At 36.3% G+C, this 14,262-nt stretch overlaps 1 protein-coding gene across 1 annotated transcript; it reads right to left on the bottom strand.

Annotated features, from left to right (window-relative positions):
* Positions 1-1,104: 1,104 nt before the first annotated feature.
* Positions 1,105-13,773, bottom strand: LOC133531918 (uncharacterized). Its single transcript, XM_061870344.1, has 4 exons — positions 13,558-13,773; positions 12,144-12,680; positions 5,411-5,474; positions 1,105-3,550 (listed from the first exon to the last, which is right to left on the bottom strand). The coding sequence occupies exons 2-4, from the start codon at positions 12,678-12,680 to the stop codon at positions 2,799-2,801; spliced, it is 1,353 nt and encodes a 450-aa protein (XP_061726328.1). The 5' UTR covers positions 13,558-13,773; the 3' UTR covers positions 1,105-2,798.
* Positions 13,774-14,262: the final 489 nt, after the last annotated feature.

Genomic DNA, 14,262 nt, shown 5'->3' on the forward strand with positions numbered 1-14,262 from the left:
AATTACACCGAATTCATATAACTACAATTTTTAAATACCTATTAAAATAATGACCAAAATAAAGTACTTATATCAATTATTAAATTTAAAAAGGGAGTCAATGAATATTAATTACTTAATATCTACATACAAATAATTAACAATACTGCCCCCTCGGCATGCTTTCGAGGTTCATGGCAAAAAGGAAATAATATACATATATGAAAAATAGTAATAATATAATAATATAATATAATATAATATAATAATACGAAATAAAATAAAATATTTATTATACGTAAAAATAAATGAATTCAATTTTAACAAGCAACATTGATTGAATTGCTATCGGCGCGTATGACGCCAAAGCGATCGAAAGTAAACACGTAATATAGCCCCATCCATGTTGTAGGACTGTTATTGCCAACTGCTGGGCGAGCTCGACGGACGTGTTGACCGCTCGGAACAACCAGTATTAACGCGTATCTCTGGCGCGCTCTCTTTATTAATGTCTCGGTCACGTTACGCTGGTCTACGCGACAACCCGGTCCGCCCGCGCTCGCGCGATGACAATCTCACTGTACTGTACTTGTACTTGTCTTACCAGTTGCCGATTCACACTATGTAGTATATGTACCCACTTGTTTCTTACAAAAATAAATAAGTTGTTTTGTTTTAGAATATATTTTATGCTATTCGTGCACTATGTAAATAATGTATATTACGATTGTTTATATTTCTCTATGTAAGTGAATTGTAATATTCGTTTGGAGAAATAAATTCTTAAACCATAAACCATAATGTCAGCATCGTCTGTCAAGTCAGAGGTTACTACATGCTCAAGGTATTTGAATTGGTTCACCCTATTCAGTGGAGTTCCGTTAAACTAAATAGGTCGTACTGGATTTTTCCGTTTCGCCAAATATCAGCAGTTCAGCACGTCGTTCATAATATTTAAAATGTAAAAAAAATGGTACATATGCAAAAATACATTTCAGATATATATATTGTTAACGATGTGCTGATATTCCGTGAAACGAAAACGATAATCAGGCCCGAAATCAGTCCCGATTTATATTATACTTGTGGTTTTAAACCTAGCGAAAAAATAAAAAAACAACAAAATAGAAAACTTATTTTTTTTTCTTTATTAAGAATATTAAGCTTAAAATAAAAAGGAAGTTCGAACACGAATGATCTTGACATACTTACATGACACATGACAAAAACAATAATCTCACTGAATTATATTCATACAAAATTCAGACAAAACATACTTTGAAAAAAAGGTACTTTGATAAGACGCTTGACACACCTTACTTAACAGTAATTAAATTAACACATTCACTGTCAGACAAAAAACGGCGCACTACCCCAGAAACCGGTGGTCTATAGCTGCGTACAAAACAACCCGCCCAGGGGGTTGTCCGGCATCTGACCAAAGTTCACGAGCGCCCACCAGGTGGGTTCCCGGCAGTGAATGTGTTAAGCAATGTGTAAAGCGTTGACCATGAGAAAAAAAATGTTACTCTATGGTCAATGTGGATAAGACCGACATAAAATTCATCGATGGGAAGACCGTCATAGGGCAAAAACTCTTGTATTTGTATACGTACGTCACTAGAACACAGTCAGAAAGGAAGAGCATCGCTCCTTCTACTCTTCCGATCTTCTGTAAAAGGAGAATGTATAACGCAAGAATTAAAAGCGTAGAAAAAGCTGGTAGACGATCTTTGCCACATTTACCTTAGATAGAACAAAAAATACTGAACATAAAATTCTTCTTGCTTTAGAGTCTGGCTAGCCAAATATTGTTGACAGATATTTTCATGTTGTATCACCAATTGTCTATGATTAAAAAAAAAGCTAAGACTGTTGTCAATTCAAATTGTTCGCCCTTGATGGAGCCATAACACGAAAAAATGAATTGAATTAATTGGTTTATAACGGGTTTATTTTAAATAATATTAACAATGACTATACCGAGTGAGGGCCGCAAACTATTATTTAAGCTCATAAATAATTACGATAATGTAAGAAGTCGACATGAAGCGTTCTATAACGAAAAATTGCTATGTTTACAAGTCGTGAACAATTTAGTAGGTTGGTGCTCTATAATTATTTTGATACTTTAAGTACTAGTGCTATCTAACATTTACCTATATCTGATTAAGTACGTGAATTTATTAATACCTGAATCTCATGAACAGGACAAGTGTGTAAAGAAACGGATAAACTAGGACTGGAAAATATCGATAAAATCGAAACATTGGAACGTAGCGAGTTACTGAAAACTAATACCTATTTAGAAGAAATCTGTGGAATGACTGGTCAGTAATAAATTATAATAAATATATAAAAATATCTTGGCGGAACATGTCTATATATATCTTTGTACTTTACATAGAGCTAGAAATTACATGAGCTGACTTTGAGTGCACGTCAATGTATATTAACTTATTTCCTTAGGTACCTTACGTGTGCACAGAAAATCAAAAATATTTTCTAGTATCAAAACTATAATACCTACTACACAAAGTGTGACCAGCCCACGATTTTTAGAATTTCCCGCCAAAATATTGTGTTATATTTCAGTAGCCAGACTCTAATAGCCGTTGAGATTTAGAAGTTGAGTGATACAAAATAAAATTATCCAGGATAGTTACAAATTAAAAACTTTTGCAAGTATTATACAATCAAAGAAAAAATATATCAAAATCAATTAATCAAGCGTAACGCAAAAGACACTTCCTGTCCTTATATATAAATTAAATGAAAGAAACACTGTATTGTTTAAAAAAATCACTTCAACCGCTTCCCTACTTATATCCATATCCACTACCGTCACTTCTCATTTCAAAAACTAATGCACTCGTTGCAAGTTCTACTTCACTTGGTTTATTATCTGTTCCTGTATCACTAGCAGAGAATCCTGTATCACTAACAATACATCCTGTATTACTTTCAAGATCATCTGTATCTCTCTCAATAACTTCTTCTTTTATATCAATCATCAACTCATTATATTCATTCTCACTTTTAATTTCAGTAACTTTAGCTTTCTTTGTCTTTTTAGTACTTGCAGTCTTACTTTTCCTTTTTTGAGTTACAGCTTCTTTGATAAATACAGTTTCTCCAACTGTAACCGAATCAACAATTCCATCTTTACTTTCATCATTGTCATTAGTATCCTCTTCATCTTTTTCTTCTTCCTCCTCATATTCAGTTTTAACAACTAATGTCTCATAATCATCTCTAGCGTCTACTTCAACATCAACTTGTCTTGGTTCTGCAATATTGATCAGAGATTCCTGAGCCGCTTTGACGACTTTGACAAAATCGTGCATGTCTCTTAGTTTCGCATCGCAGGTTTCGCAGACGGTCTTAGGTAAGGTTTCGTCGTTCAAGTCCAGTTGTACGGTGATGTCGTTGAAGGCTAGTCTAGTGTTGTTGGAGATATATGGCTTGTTGGAAACGGAGACGCATTTGGTGAATTCACCGCAGAAGCGACATTGCTCGATGGTCCCTCTGCTTAAAGGGTCTTGTTGCTCCTTGGATGACACGTTGGTATCTGGAAAAAGCGTCAGACCTTGTTACTCGGCACAACCATTGGAACGAGTAATAATAAATAAAGGACATTGTTACACAAATTGACTATCTCACAGTAAGCTCAATAAAGCTTGTGTTGAGGGTACTTCGACAACGATATATAATATATATAATGTATAAATATTTATAAATACTTAAATACATAGAAAACACCTCTGAACTCAAGAACAATCCATGCTTAACACACGAATAAATGCCCTTACCAGGATTTGAACCCGGGACCATTGGCTTCATAGGCAGGGTCACTACCCACTAGGCCAGACCGGTCGTCAAAAGAGTAGTAATGACAAAGTGCGAAAGTGTAACGATAAACGTCAAATACCTATGAAAGTAAAGATAAGTGTGGCTGCAGGATAAGTATGGTATGGCTGTTCTTCACATTGGGGTGATTGGGGCCTGTTTACACATAGATTAGAGTTCTACTTGCTACTTGCGTTCAGCGGCAAATGTATGAAGTCGTACTCGTCGCAGGGCTCGGAACCGGTATATTTAAAAAACTCCAAAATAGCCCAATATTTAGAATTATTTTATGCTCTTTACGCTCTCGGCTCATAATTGCTCCAAGCCAATGTTGGCCGAACGTTAATTAGAATTTACCATTAACCAAAACGGACGGTTACTGAATAGGGTTCAATTTGTAATGGTTAATGGTCAATTCTAATTAACATTCGGCCAACACTGCTCCGAGCAACTATTAGTGTTGGCACAACTTGACGTCCCTTGCGTGCACAACCACAGATATGATAATGACTTGAATTTTGACAACCCTAAATAGCCGAAAGGGTTAGTGCCATACAATAGAAAGGGACAACATGATTCGTCCCTGAATCGCTGTCAAATTTCGGTTTTGTAGGAATTGTCATTTCTGTACGGTAGAACTATTTTAACCCTTCTCCAGGCATAGTACGATTTATCGACCACATACGCGCCATTAGAATTTCAACTTTAGCATTCCGATTTAAGGTTCAAATTAGATTACACTTTCTGGAAATGTAACTTGTCTTCAAATGAAGCATCAAAGCTGGATTAATTGGAATATATTTTGATTTTTTGGAAAAACCTTGTAGATTGGTGCGGCCTGGAAAAGGGTTAAAATGTATTCTGTGGGGTAACTGATACCTTTGTACGGAACCAATACCGGTATCCGACCCATGCCTCGTCGTGAGTAAATAATTCATCCCAGCCATACCTAACAGTGTTGGCCAAACGCTAATGGCAATTTACCATTAACCATTATAAATTGAGCCGTAACCGTACCGGACGGTTACAGTGTACGGTTCAATTTATAATGGTTAATGGCCAATAAATCTTAATTGCATTAACGTTTCGGCCAACACTGATACCTAATATGTTTTGTTGTATTTAGTTATAAGATATATGTTTTATAATTGCTAGTTTTAAGACATGTATTTATGGACCTCTAGTTTGCCTGAAATAAAGATTTTTCATGCATTCATTGAAAAACTAATCAATGTGTAAACAGCCCAGTTATACTTATACTGCAGCCACACTTACCCGTATTGACCTTATGATGTAACCTTTCTCCGTCTTTCTCAGCAGAACATGTATCTATCCCTTTATATTTTTTTTTGTTGTTATAGTATTGTCAGCAAACAAGCAGACGAGCCGCCTGATGGGAAGCGGTCATCGCCCATGGACATGAGCAACACCGTAGGAGCCACTTAAGCGTTGCCGACCCTTGTGAACCCTAAATACCCGCTTCTTGAAGAATTCCATGTCGTAGCGCAAAGGAAATACCTCAGGAGGCAACTCATCTGAGCAATTAATCCGAGTTCGGATTATTTAAGGCATAAAAACTTACCAGAGGTCTGCGCAGTCGGAACTCTACTCGGGCCAGGCAAAGGTTCTGCGGCCGGCTCGCTCACCTGCAGATGAAGAGACAAAGATACGTAAATAAATATTATAGGACATTATCAGACAAATTGACTAATTGTAAGTCCCATAGTAAGCTCAATAAGGCTTGTGTTGTGGGTACTTAGGCCACGGTAAATATAATATATAAATACCTACTTAGATACATAGAAAACACCCATGACTCAGGAGCAAATATCCGTGCTCATCACACAAATAAATGCCCTTACCAGGATTTGAACCCGGAACCATCGGCTTCATAGGCAGGGTCACTACCCACTAGGCCAGACAGGTCGTCAAATTCTGATAGAATCTTCTTCTTAGTCGTTTTTTCGGTTTCGTTTCATTGCACCTTAATTTAATTTTACCCATTTACAAAAATGCCTAGATCTCAAAACGGAGTGTTAAAATGTCTGAATCTCAGAATACCTACTTTTTTTCTCAACATACCACATTCCCGTGCCTAAACTTCAAATAGACGTGTGGTCATGCCTAAATCTCAAATCATCAAAATTAATAAGTGCAATATTGTCGTCTTTAGCTCCGGCAAATTTTAATTATATAATTATTAACACAACGAAGGTAATAAAATTACGCTTAAGACAGAGTTAAATTCATATCTTTAAAAAAAGTCCCATCGGAAACGCCGCATTTAATGATACATAATACTTTTTAACATTTAGGTATTTTGAGTCTTGGACTACATGAATACTTAAGTCATTATGACATTCGGCTGTTTTAAGGAGACAATTTGACATTTAGGCAATTTGGGGATTAAGTTTTTTTGAAATTTAGGAGATATTAGGATGGTATTATGATATTTAGGTGCAATGAAACCAAAGCTGATTTTCTAAAGGGGCCTCCTGATTCCTAGTTCCCATATGACTAGTTCCTATTCGCAAAAGCTGACAATTGCGAATAATTGACAGGACGATATCATCCGGCGAACTGGTAATCAATGGGCCCCTTTACTGAAGGCCCTGAAAACTTTACCGTGTATCTTTGAAAGTATTTACAATGTTTATACGATTTTATACGACGATATAATTAAATGAAAGTAAACATTGTCAGATCTCATATTTATTTGAAAATAACAAGTCCCGGGAAAAAGAAGTTGATGTTTGAATCCAGGTCCGAGTTGTTTGTGATTGGCATGGGGGGTAGATTTCATTTTCCATGCATGGTAATGAAGTATGCAGGATTCTACCAATGCCAATTGCCAACATCAAATTGTAACCTAAACCCTAAAAGAAAACCAGAAATATAAACGTTAAAGCTACAATTTATTTTACCATACGGTCTGTTGGGGTTCTCTCAGTTCCATTTGAAGTTTCCATACAGTGTGAAATACACATTTTAACTGAATATATTGGTTAAATGGGATTTGGCTCTAGCACACACCACCCAGGATATAAAAAAAAACATTAATTTGTCACCTTTCGTAGGGTTGAAGGTAAAACCTATGCTGGCTTTATTTGTAAAATACACACCTCCTGGGAGTCCTGGCTTAGCGCAAACGCGGATTAAGTACATGCATTTAGGACCAAATGAAGGTATGAAAACGATTTCCAGCTTGCCGGGAATTAATTCTTCGAAAAAATCTAATTTGATTGGCCTATTATGTTTTATGAAATAAAATATGTTCCTGAACATTTTTAATTGATTAAAGCCAGACTATTTTTAATTGATTAAAAAAAACTGACAATAGGCAACTACCGAACGAAGTTCCAATGGAAAGTATATAATACAACTTATACAACATGAATCAATTAGGTTCCCTATCTTTTTCTGGTCACTATTCCCTGGTTGCTCTATTCAAACAGGTATGGAAATTGTAGTAATCTGCCTGCCGCTTGAAAAATGCGAAATGCATGCGAAAATCCGGTCATAAATAGAGTTGCCAGGCTTTTAAAGTAAATAAGAAGGGAAGACTTTTAACGATAACTCAAAAAGGCTGAACTGTTTGTTACAGTTTTTTATTGAATGTGTTTATTAAGCTCTACTTTCATGATTTTCTTCATATTTTATGGATCGTAAGTCTAGTACTTGCTGTTGTTGAAGTTGTTGATAAGATGATTCACTAGGAGAAGTCAACAAGTTTGGCGTAGCTGAAGTGTTAGCCCCAACAGTATTGCAGGATGATTCAATGGGTAATGGATGGCTCTGAAAAACAAATAAAATTAAAGCATTTATTCGTTACATTTTATTATTATATCCCCAAGGCTCGGAAACCGGTTAAATTTCCAAACCGTTAACCTTTTAATTTTGGTTTCGTTAGTAAAACCGTTATTAGTGTTCCATATAAAACTTTGTACATGGAACACTTATGGGATCACTTCTGTTACAAATCGGTTAAATGCTTTTTTGTCAAAGACCGTTTAGCGTAGATACCTAAAATTTGGGATGGGACATTTACAGCAATTACCATCACTAACATCGAAGATAAGTCAAAACCGCTTATTTTTAAACCGGTTTCAGAAGAATATTTCCATTAAATATTATCAGATTAACCGGTTTAGAGCAATAAAAACCGGTTTATTCCTATGTCGGTATCTTTGTTTACGCGGTATACCACCAGGCTGCACGGCCGTCTCGTCGCTCGTCGAATAAACCGGTTTATTTAGGTTACAATAAACATCGTATCTAAGTACTAAATATACTCACGGCGCATAGGCAATTTGGTAATAATTTTGGTATTGCGTTCTCAACTAATCTTCTCCTGTTATTCGCAAGATTTTGAAAATCGCATGTTTGGAAGTGAGCTGAGCAAATTACGCTTGTCCTTTTGGGATCCCAGTTTCGCTTATTATTGCAAAATCCTTTCCATGTATCCCTTAATTTCGGGTTTTTCGGGAAGCTGTAAACACAAAAAGTGGGATAAGTAACGAAATAATGAAAATCACAATGTTGTCATCCTTCCTCAGTCAGTCCTTAGGGGTCATCCATTAATTACATCACACGAATTTCACGAATTTTTGACCCCTCCCCCCATCCTTGTCACAACCTGGTCACACTTGCCAACCCCGTCCCCCCTGGTGTGCCGTCACATATTTGGAAATGTTGTTATTAACGATATTAGCAATTCTTATGAACTATTATTATTTAAAAAAAAAATACTTTTATACCTAATAGCTATTGAGAAATTTTATGACACAAAACCAATTAGGAAAAAAAATCACGGATAAAAAATATATATCGTTTCTAAAACTAGTTATTTAGCTGTATACAAAAAAATCAAAACATTTTTTGTCTACAAGTCAAGTGACGTCACAAAGCTGTTCACTCCCCCTCTCCCATGTCACATTTTCTGTACCCCCTCCCACCCCCGAAACGTGTGACGTAATGAATGGATGACCCCCTTATCGATCCCCGTAATCGTAGTAATGGTAATAAGATAATGAGACGAAAAGTCATAAATATCAGTCTAAAAGCACATTGGGTTGGGAGCTCATAGCTCCTTGGCTAAGAGGTTTTCGTCAAGGCTCAGAACCGGTTTTTTCTTCATACAAAAATACCGGTTTTATGGCGTTCTTTTTCGTTCTTTGGTTTATTATTTCATTTTTAATGGGATTATCTGTTAATGCGAAGTTGTTACCTAAATACATGATACAGTCCTACGTAAAAAGTATAAAATAATTAAAAATATTGGGCTATTTCGGGATTTAAAAATGAACCGCCCTGGTTTTCGTAGCCAGGACTATAACGAAATATACTATGATAATAATAATAAACAAGGCACGAGGACGAGATAGAGCGCTGCGTCAATATGACATGGAAGAAGTATTGGAGCTTCAAAGAAATTTTAAAATCTAAGCTTCCCTTAAAGCTCAAAAAGAAGGTCATAGATGCGTGCTTATTGCCTTGTTTATCATATGGTGCACAAACATGGGTCTTCACAAAAGACATAAAAATAAAAATACGTTCATGTCAGCGAGCTATGGAACGAAGTATCCTGGGCATTAAGATCAGTGACAGATGTAATAGCAATAATATTCGCGAAAAAACTAAATTAATAGACGCAGGACAACACGCTCTACAGCTGAAATGGAGATGGGCGGGACACGTAGCTCGCATCACAGACAGAAGATGGACAAAGCGGGTAACTGAATGAGCGGGCCCTATCGGAAAAAGAGGCCAAGGGAGACCCAAAGACCGCTGGATTGATGAAATTCAAAGAATTGCTGGTAGAGACTGGAAGCTTAAAGCACAGAATAGGAAAAAATGGAAACAGATGGAGGAGGCCTTTACCCAAAGCGGGGCCATGTAAAGAAAAGAAAAAAAAACACTAAATTTAATTACTTTATAAACTCTATATGTAAATTTGCATGGAAATAAAGGGCTTTATTATTATTATTATTATTATAATATACAGATTTAAACACCTTCACCGCCTTTAGCTAAAGAACGAGTAGTAAGGACTACTTTACTTAATAAATACTTTCAATGAAAACTAAAGCGAACATCATCGGGCCATCGTTTTACAGTTATTGCAAAAATCTTTTCTTAGCAAGAAGACGTACAAAGCGCTGCAAAGGTACTTCCTTATGCTTGTAATGTACTGATACTTACTAATAGCCGTTTGGCCTATTTTGACAGAGTAGTAACAACGAAATCCTACACTGAGCATGGCCCGACATGCTCTTGGCCGATTTTGTAAAGATATGTGTCAGAGGGTTACCAGTTGTAAGGGATTTTAGGATTCCGTACTAACAGGTCAAAACGGGACCCTATTACTAAGACTCTGCTGTCCGTCCGTCTGTCACGAACCGCGATAGTTAGACAGTTGAAATGTTCACATTGCCCCTAGTGTAAATTTAGTCGATAGCGAAACGTGACGTACGCGTTTGCGTTAAGTCTCATTTTGTATGGGTTTTTGAACAGCGCGCCAAGCGGGACGTTTTGGAAAGTCAAAAATCTCATACAAAATGACACTTAACGCAAACGCGTACGTAACGTTTCGCTGTCGAAAATATTTACACTAGGGGTACAGATGATGTATTTCTGTTGCCGCTATAACAACAAATACTAAAAAGTAGGGAAACCTCGGTGGGCGAGTCCAACTCGCACTTTTCACGGTTTTTGTTTCTTGTTGTCGTGGCTTCAGTAGATTGTAGGGGGTGCGGTAATTAGGTCTTCCTATATCAGTGTATAGGGACAGTATAGGACGTTACTATATAAAATTAATTTCAGATTGTTTGTATTTGTAGTTTAAGCTTAAGTAGACTGGTATAGAAAAAGACAATTATTATATTATTAATTAGTAAATTAAATATTTCACATAAAAACCATAAGAATTTGTCTAACCAAAATAATTACAAGCAGACCTACATTCAAATTTATCGACACACGTTATTTTGTAGAGGTAACATCACTATCGCGATGGGAAGTCGGATTTGTCGCTCGAGCGATCCGAAATTCGTACTGGGCGAACTGGTGCGCGCAAAATCGATAAATCCAACAATTACGTGAGACTAAAATATAAGAATTTGGTGTTTAAATGTAATTAAACGTAATAATATGTAAAAAAAATACTTACAGGTGAAATGTAACACCATCTTTTTGTAAATTTGATGTCGAAGACCTCTTTTTACAACAAAAAACCGAGCAACTGGGCATTTTTTCTGCTGCAGTGTTCACTCGCGCGACTGGACTCGGTCTAGTTCCGAGCGCAACTGGTATTATTACCCGCGCTAGCCCAGTTGGGCTTGTGCTGCGGCAGAGGGGAAACAGTGCGAATGCCGACTCCCTTTTCTGCGGAAGCCGGTGTTGCTCGAAGCACTTCAGAGGGAAGAATAGCGTTTTGAATCTAGCGAACTAACGGTAATTTTTCTATGGAATTCCATTTCGGGAGAAAACAGTTTACACTGACTAAATCTTAACATTTTGATGTCGATCGCTTCAGGATAATATAATCTAGTTTTATAGGTTTCGGTTTTTGTTTTGCAAAAAAAAAGGAAAACCTAAAACCTCGTTTTTAATTGTGTCAATAACATACAAAAAAAACATAGTGAATGGAAAATATTGAGAAGTGGAAAAACTTTTCTCTTTTTGCACGGACGATCGCGTACTATACTTTCCTCTTAACTGACTAAAATAAATTTAATGTGAATTTTAATTATTTTGTATTGAGCGTTTCAACTGAACGTTATGGTGTCCCCACATTGGCTGTTATAAAATAATTATGTTATGAATATTATATAAACTGGGTCCGCCTGTAGCAAAGGGAGTCCGACCGACCGATACTTAAGGCCCCGTAGATTTAGGTTCTGATTCTCAACTGAGCATAAGCGTGAGTGGTTAAGGCAAATATTCGGCAAAAACGGCCTAATTTACTAGGCCACAAAGAGAAGCATGGTATTCAAAACTGACATCAATTAGCCTAAAAAGCAAAACAGTCCGACACAGAAAATTTCATTATCGTTTAGATCTCAAAATTTCGTTACATTTGGTTAAATTTTGGAGGAGGAAACAGTCGAATACAAAACATCGTTTTTTGAGATTTTTCCGCAGGATTTTTCGCCTAACCTGGCGTTGTCCTTGTCGCACTAGTCTTAGGAGCCGCTTCCATTGGCGAGAAGAATATATTCACCTAAAATATTTAAATATCAGCTCCCGTATCCTCTTAAACCTGGAAATAAACACACGAAAAAGCATGATATTTCAGACAACTTTTAAAATCTTACCGTCTCTTGCTTAACAATTTTCAAATGTCCAAAAAACGACTCCATATCATCATCATCGAACACAGTTTGTCTTACGATTTCCCCCGCCTTTCTCTTTAGAAATAAAAGCTGATGCCTATCCTTAAACGATCTAAGCCACTCCATACCGGCCATCTTAGCATTCGTCCAAGCCTGTGGTATTTTTTTATTAATAATTTTCGCCATTTCATAAGCGAGTCGTCGGCAGTCTCTTGAAGACAAGCCTTCTGTTGTCAATCCTTTGAACTTTTCTTTTCCCTTTTTAATGTATTTCACTAAATAATCCTCCTCTTCATCACTAAACACTTTGTTAACTGCATAGTTAGGTGTCAACCGGATAGGTTTGCCCTCGTTCCTTTTCAGTAGGATTAAGTATCTGCGGACGGTAGCATAGCTTAAGTGGCACTGCATACTGGCGTGTCTAATGCTTAGGCCGGATTTTATGAGGTTGAGCGCCATTCTCATGTCGTCTTCTGTGTGGTTGCCCATTTTTCTGACTCCTTTTCTAACACGACCCATCTGAAATATGAAATATTACATAGTCCATATTTTTTTGAATACTTGTGAATTTTTTATTTAAGTAGTAGGTAAGTAAATTATTCGTTGTTAATTTACTCTCAAATAAACTAGTTTACCAAAGATAAAAACATAAATAAACTGAGATACACAAAATACCAAATGTACTTACACAAAGTTCATGATTTTCGAAATCTGTTTAACTTTATTCGGTGAACATGAATTATATGTATAAAAAACTAATCGGTGAACACACACCATTTTTCAATTTCCTTTAAGTTCAAGGGTGTAATCCTGAGCCTGAGTTTCTAATTAAGTCCATTTCGGATATAATCAATAAAAAAAAAACTGATAATGCCCCTACGAGTGTGTACACTTGCCTTGGGGCCTGTTTGCATATTCATTAGTGTTTAGTACGAGTTAACACATACATTTGCTACTAAACGTAAGTACCATCTCGGACGATCGATGTTCGAAATGACATTGATATGCCCGTTTTTAATTGGAAACTAAACGCCCGCGTTACAACAACCCAACGCTATATGCAACATTTAATTACTTTTAATAATAATAAAAAACATGACTTTGAAAATTAACTATATCATTTAGTTTCCTTAAACGTACTTATCTATACCCCGAAGTTAACGGACTTCAATAAAAACACGGTACTTATTTCATTAAAAAAAAAGATTTCGATGAATTTTATTAAGAACTAACTTTTTGAGACACCATTTCTTCTTAGATTTCACACCTCCTATTAATAACACCCTGATAATGATAGCAACCGATCAATGTTACCAATTTTAGTTTTAGGGAAATTTTCATCTAGTCAACGTTATCAGTAAATGTAATAAATAATAAGTAACGAAAAAGTACTTACGTTGAATATTTCACAAACACAATCTAAAAATAACACACAACACAGCTGACGCAGAGCAGGTTCACTACCAAGTGGCAGCGGCCATTTTGCATCCTGTTTGCACGAAGTGGCAACGTCGTGGTCCACTGTGTACCACTGGCTAAAGTACGACGCACACGCACCAACCGCTAAGTTGGATAGTGGCTTGTTGATGAAATTGGAAATAATTTCGTTTCGTCATACGTGTTTTTTTATGAGGCAAATTGTTATTAATTCAAAGTTAAACTACTCTGTTAGATGAATATATAAACAATGTGTAGGTACATCGAAAACTCCTGAATAGTTTTGAAATTAAGAAATATTCAAGAAGGAAAATCATCAATATAAATTTCTTTATATTGTTTTTTCTTTTCCACATTCCTACATATTTTAGGAATCATAGACAATCATGAAAACTAATAAAATAAAATATTAATTGTATAGTTAATGGTCTTTTGTTGAAGCGCTGATAGCCTAGCGGTAAGAGCGTGCGACTTGCAATACAGAGGTCGCGGGTTCAAACCCCGGCTCATACCAATGAGTTTTTCGGAACTTATGTACGAAATATCATTTGATATTCGCCAGTCGCTTTTCGGTGAAGAAAAACATCGTAAGGAAACCGGACTAATCCCAATAAGGCCTATTTTACCCTCTGGGTTGAAAGGTTAGATGGCAGGCGCTTTCGTA

The sequence above is a fragment of the Cydia pomonella genome, chromosome 26 (genome assembly GCF_033807575.1).
Source record: "Cydia pomonella isolate Wapato2018A chromosome 26, ilCydPomo1, whole genome shotgun sequence".
NCBI lineage: Eukaryota > Metazoa > Arthropoda > Insecta > Lepidoptera > Tortricidae > Cydia > Cydia pomonella.

Excerpts from the sequence above, each read along its gene's own strand:
- LOC133531918 (XM_061870344.1), bottom strand. The coding sequence starts at position 12,680 with ATGGGTCGTGTTAGAAAAGGAGTCAGAAAAATGGGCAACCACACAGAA. Across the intron at positions 5,475-12,143 it reads AAATTGTTAAGCAAGAGACG|GTGAGCGAGCCGGCCGCAGA; the intron begins GTAAGATTTTAA and ends CTTCATCTGCAG. Across the intron at positions 3,551-5,410 it reads TCCGACTGCGCAGACCTCTG|ATACCAACGTGTCATCCAAG; the intron begins GTAAGTTTTTAT and ends CGCTTTTTCCAG.